Consider the following 6,233-nt stretch of genomic DNA (forward strand, 5'->3'; position numbering starts at 1 on the left):
TGGAATTGCTCAAGCTTGCACCCAGATTTTCTGATATGTGACAATAAAATTATTATAACAAAAACATTGTAGAATCCTATTACAATAATTTTTATCATAAAAAACTTTTGTAACAATGGTTAAATTCTCTTCACTATCGCTAAATTTTATCTTGTCTTTACAAATTTATTAAGTGCCGGAAACTATAATGACAACCTTTGGTCGATACTTAAAATTATCATTTTATGACAATATTTTGTTATCATGAAGAGAACCCCAATTATTGTCACAAATTGGATTGATACCTTGAGCTGGCAAAAAATACATGCTACATCAACTATCCCTGCTAGACTAATCCTTGACATGGTCTTCCAAGCATTACTCATTAATGCATGATCAACATGTTACATGGTATCATTATGATTTTTATTATATGGAAATAGAGAGGAAGTGAAAAGCTTCCCCTAGATTTATTGCTTGGAATTGAAATTTACACAGATGTGGAGAAGCAATTTACAAGCATTAGGAAAGACTTAGAAATAATAGTCTGAAAAAGATTATATAAAACTCTAGAACTAGAAAATAGGGGCAGTTAGATTCACTATTCAGGCATAAGTGCGGGAAGGTGCTTTGAGACATTCTAGTGTCTCCGTTTTGTCTTCTCACTACAAATGACCTCCCATTGGTAAAATGAGTTGAGGGCTTTGTGCAAAATGGAGTTGATGGAAGCTTTCTTTTGCAAATAAGATAGTTGTGCTTCAACCAAATATACCGACATAGCGCCATTACAAATTGATCCCCATCCCTTTCTCAATTCCCTTTTAATTTTTTTTGATATCCAAGTTATTCATGGATCTTTGATGTCCTTCAGCCAACCGCTAATGTTAAGAAAAGGTTTCAATGAAAACCAGAAGCTCTTAGCAAAGAGGCATTTGACCACTAAATATAAAATGGTTTAATTCAGATCATTATGATTTAAATTAAAAAGATTATTATCTTTTTGGGTAATAACATAAAAAATACATGGCCTAATAGTTGTTGGTAAAATAATTGTTCTCTTGTTTCTAATAATTGATACAACCAAGAATCCAAAAAATTGGTTGCTAATATGATATATAACTTGTTCCTAATTTATCAATCAATTAGGATGAACTACAAGGAACTCAGCAAGTACAAAAACGACAAAGTATCTCTACTTCAAAGAGGAATAACATCTGAAATAGCCAACCAGTTGTGCTGCCGTGAGCATAGCGGAGATGGACATAAGTTTTAGAGTTTCATCTCTCAGATGTCACTCAGGATTTGGGCTTTACTATATATTATATATAATTTAATAAAATTCATACAAAGAAGAGTAGAAGAGCATATAACAATTGAAATTTATTTTAGGTGTTTTTTTGTTCTTCCCTTGAAGTTTTTTTGGGGGGCAGTTAATGTGACAAAGGAAATTAATCTAAATTTCTAGTGGTTGTGCCATATATAACATTGCATGCCACCTAAAAATAACACTCCCTCATGTGGTAGAAAATATTCCAATATTTCGGACTATATTAATATATTGAACAATGCTTATTATTGGGGGCAGGGTGGGGCGGCAACGCTTGCATAAATCGCATCGAAAATCGTGCTAGAAAACATTAATTTTACTAGCTTGTTTATGAATTCCCTTCTAATTTTTCTCATTTTAAATTATTTTACGGGCATCATATAGTACCTTTTTAGCAGCCCGTAAAAGTAGAGCCGCAGATGAGCCAAGATGTGGTGGAATAGTTTAACTTTGAAGCCTTTGCTTGGTAAAGAGCTGACCGGTGGGTTCCACTATAAAAGAGTGAGCTGAAATAATCTTATAAGGATTGGCTCATCAGCACGGCTGAGTCATGACAGCCTCTAGCTCACAAAATCGTATTTGGCTTATGTCCCCACAATTCCTTTTATAGACCCCGGGCTTAGCTGCCTCTTTTTGGTAGGTAGGAGGGGCCTGGCTCTTTAAATCTGGGGGAATCTGGTGGTGGCAGATGGGTGTCATTTCCTACTCCTACTCCAGGACATTCGAGTTATGGTGAGAAGTGATGTCGAGTTCCAGACTAGATATGTTTACAAAGAAGCTAGTGGGGTCGCGGATTAGGTACCTTCGTATATGATTGATCACTCTAGGATGCTCTGTAGGTTGGAAAAAGAGAGTTGCCTAGCGCACTATGTGATGTGTTGTTTTTTAATTTTTTTAAATAATTCATATTAGAGATGTATGGACAATCCACCATGGGGAAAAAAAATCTATATAGAAGATCAACGTATTTAATTTAGAATTACCAAAACAATCGAAAAAAAATAAAATAAATGATGATGCCACATGCACCAAGATTTCTTTCCAGGTGTCCTATTTTTCAGTGAATCATCCAACTTGCCGGCCATTACCTGAAACTCTTTAAAATTTCAAAAAGAGCATTTCAAAAGGAAAACCATCAAATTTTCAATTAAAATGTTGCGGATGGTACAGAGAACAGTAAGCAAGTACACTACCTACCCCATTCCCTGAGAACAGGAAACTTCCCGACAAAAAGGTAACATGCTCACAAGTTACAATGCCCAGTTCCCCAGCAAAAGCAGCATACATGGCTGGAAGGATAAAACTCCTAAAACCCAAAGGGGGAGAGAATAAAGCGTCATGTATACTTTTTATACGGCAGGAATAAGTGGAAGGATAACGAGCAAATATATGCATACAAGGCAAGTCATCATGCCCATTTGAATAGCCATTCAAGCAACACGTGGCAAGTACTCCTTTTTCATGCATCGCGATGACGGGAAGGGGAGAGAGAGAGAGAGAGAGAGGAGTTAAGGTTGATGACGGTGACCGGACTCATCCTTGAACTCAATGATTTGAGCGCCCGCCGTTTCCGTTAGGAATGAGGTGACGTCAGGTCCCTCCCTCGGGAGGCGAGGGAGAGAGATGCCGCGGCCTCCCCGAGGAGGCCGTCAAAGATCTCCTGCGCGACCTCCAACGCGATGTCCTCCGCCTCCTCCACCACCGAGGGGTGCAGCAGCAGCCGCCGTATCTTGGCCTCCGGCATGTCCCCCGCCACGAGTGCGTCGATGTCGCCGACAACCTGGCAGTCGGCCGCCGGGAAGCTCCGGATCTGACTCCAGAGCTCCTGCAGCAGCAATTCGCCGTCGGCTTTGTCGCGGCGGTCCATGTCTCGTTGCTTGGTTAGATGACTCTGATGATGGGTGGTGGGGTTGGTCATGAGGCATGACCGCCCGAGGAGATCTCCCAAGATCTCCTCCACCAGATGGAACAGGAGCTTCCTGTTCCATCTGTGCCGCAGAGAGCCGAGGAGGGCCCCTTCCTCCGCGCTTTTGCTCTGCGGCTGACCTTCTTCTGTTGGGAAGGAGGGGAGCTCGAGCTCGAGCTGGTGGAAGATTATGGGGTCTATTGGGAGAGAAGAAGAGTACCATCTGAAGGAAGGGATGGCTACTCCCATGATCCCTGCTAGGTCTAGAATGGACCACACGTATCTGTACTCGGGATCCCTCTCCTTTGGTACACGGCGTCGGGGAGTCTTCAACGGCATTAAAGCACCTCCAACTCCAATGGTCATCTGTGGCCAAGAGACAAAGCAGCATTTAATGCAAACGATATGCTCGCATTGACCAGGAAGAATGGCATCTGACTGAAAATTTGACTATACATGCAACGTTAATAGTAGATGCAAGTCCTTCTAACTATTAGTTCCAGGAAGGAGATACCACTTTTTGTTCTTGGACCGAACTGGAGGGACATTGATGGTTTGGTTCTGGTACTGGTCTTGACGGTGGAGGAGATGCTTCCCTCCTTTTGACTGTAGCAAAAGAAGGGATAGAGATGCACTTCTTTTCTGAGAGGTGCTTTTGTGGCACGGAAGCGGGCTGAGAAGGAGATGATAAGGCATCCGGTCGTGCTGCTGTTTCAGAACCTGGATGCTGCTTCTTGATCCTCCCAGTGAAGCGCTCGTAGCTGGCTTTCTTACACTTGCTTGGACCTATCCTAACTGGCTTTGCTTCCGCATTACCTTGACCTATGAAGGAATTAGATGATGGCAAAGAAGGTGGTGGTGATCGCGGGCGAGTAAATCTCTGCGGTTGCAGCTGGGATCTTGGAATGAGATTCTTCACTGGTTTGTTCTTTGCGGGGGGCTCTAAGAACCTCACCCGAGGAGGTGAACATGATGGTGGTGGATCCGTCGTTGGCGGCTTGCTCTGGCTCCATGTATCAGCATTGCATGATGCTTTCTGCTCTGATCTGGCTGCAATTGCATTACTGCTGCCTCCTCTCCTGTTGCTGACGCTTTCCTTTACTTGCTTCACAATCTCGCGAGCGTAACAGTTACTTCTCGGGCTCTTGCTCTCATTCTGGTGCCTTCCAAGATCTTTCTTCCTAGACTTTGTCACAGACGGTAATGGCGAAGGTGGGAGCAAGCAGTCGCCAGACACCTCGTACAAGTGGCTGAACTCCTGCATGGCCCTATTCGTGTTCTCCTTGTTAAGCTGCAAAGATAGCCTTGGATCTGAATCCCATAACCTGGCTGATGACACTCTCGGGGAGCCTGGCAACGAACGGGACCCCACTTCATATCTGCCCGCAACGTTGCAGTCTATACTTTGAAGGGGTTGTCGAGGGGATACCGATTTTCTTTTACATTCCCCTTGTTTTCTTCTTCTTCTTCTTTTGAGTTTGCTCCTGAGATTCCACCGGTGGAGGAGATTTTTGGCGCGGGGTAGTTGGAGAAGAGGCCTCTTCGGGCAGCACATCCAAGCCCATAAGACGGGCCACGACGCCGGGAGTCCTCGGCGTCTCGGCTAGCGAGCTTCTCCTCTCCTCCTCCAGTAACGTTACCATCTTGCTCCTCCTGGGCAATGCAGCTGGTTTTGGAACTACTTGTCTTCCAACCTGAATAAGTTGTAAACAATAAAAAGGACAAGTTTAACAAAGCATGAATAAAAAGCAAACTTGTGAATTCATCAAAAAAAAAAAAAAAAAAAACAAAACTTGCGAAAAGATATCCTTGAATTACTTACAGGGACATCATAATACTCCTCAGGAATGGCCAAAGTTGATGACGCTTTCCCCTCGTCCAGCTCCAGGCTATTCCTCGGCGCCTCGATTCCTAAATTACATGATCAGAAAACATAATACCTGAGTTAGAGACAGAGATAGATAGATAGATAGAGAGAGAGAGAGAGAGAGAGAGAGAGAGGATGTGGTTTCTTTTATTTCTCTATTTACCTTTGAGCTGAGAAGTGGGGTGGTGAACTTTAGATGACAACTCCGGTGGCACGGTTGGGCTGCTTGCAGTGAAGAGAAGGTGGTGGAAATCGAAGTAGTGGAACATGCCACTCATGCATCCGGGGCTCACCTTCTCCTCTCTTGCCAAAGACCGGCTCCAATGACATTCCCGTCCCATCTCTCTTCTTCTGCCTCCTCTCCCAACCCACCCCTCAAAACGTGCGGCAAACCTTAAAAAAAAACCAAACCAAAAGAAAAAGAACGCGTTGGGACACTCCTCTCCACACTCCAGCCACTTGCCTGCGTTCTAAAATAACAGGAGGAGGAGGAGAAGGTGGACCGGCTGCAGGCTAATTAAGAGCTGAGCGAGAAAAACGGATCGGATGGCGAAAGCCGTTTGGGAACGGATTTGTTTGAAACAAATATTTTATTGTCATTTGAAAAGGAATTTTTTCAGGACGGCAGAAAGTTGTTATCATCCCTCATCTTTTTACGCCCCCTACCCAGAGGTTCCGCCTGGAGAAATGAGCCCAGGGGCAGAAGGTGACGATATGACCACGAGTCCCCGTGCTCCTCTCCCCATGCGCTCTCTCTCTCTCTCCCTCTTCTTTTCTCCTATTCTTCTCCATTCCCCTCTAAAACCATTTAAACTAGCTTATCCATCGTGTGGCTTTTGAAGGTTACAAGGCGTCGACGTGTCGAGCTCCATTGGTGCCGTAGCGGAGATCATTGATCCAACGGTGGTCGTAATTTAAAATGCTGCCAGGTGGGTAATTTTTTGCAGGAGGATTCCTTGTGGCTGCACTTGTACCATAATAAATTTTAACATTAATTTATGTTGTCGTTGGCTGGCTTGTTTATTATCTCCGTCTCAGACAAAACGTGCGACGCACAAGGGGTCATGCGCCTGGGGTAGGCACGGGAGAGCAGGGGTGGGTCTACTCTCAAGTCTAATACTGTTTTAAATTTCAAAGATATGGCTCTCTCTCTC

The 6,233-nt window shown here is 43.9% G+C and overlaps 1 protein-coding gene across 1 annotated transcript; it reads right to left on the minus strand.

Moving 5' to 3' along the window:
• Positions 1-2,424: 2,424 nt before the first annotated feature.
• Positions 2,425-5,881, minus strand: LOC103702903. The gene is given in 5 exon segments (XM_008785542.4): positions 2,425-3,578; positions 3,727-4,666; positions 4,668-4,906; positions 5,035-5,123; positions 5,243-5,881. Coding segments are annotated over 5 exon segments (2,145 nt in total). The 5' UTR covers positions 5,421-5,881; the 3' UTR covers positions 2,425-2,879.
• Positions 5,882-6,233: the final 352 nt, after the last annotated feature.

The sequence above is a fragment of the Phoenix dactylifera genome, unplaced genomic scaffold (genome assembly GCF_009389715.1).
Source record: "Phoenix dactylifera cultivar Barhee BC4 unplaced genomic scaffold, palm_55x_up_171113_PBpolish2nd_filt_p 000392F, whole genome shotgun sequence".
In the NCBI taxonomy this organism is placed as follows: domain Eukaryota; kingdom Viridiplantae; phylum Streptophyta; class Magnoliopsida; order Arecales; family Arecaceae; genus Phoenix; species Phoenix dactylifera.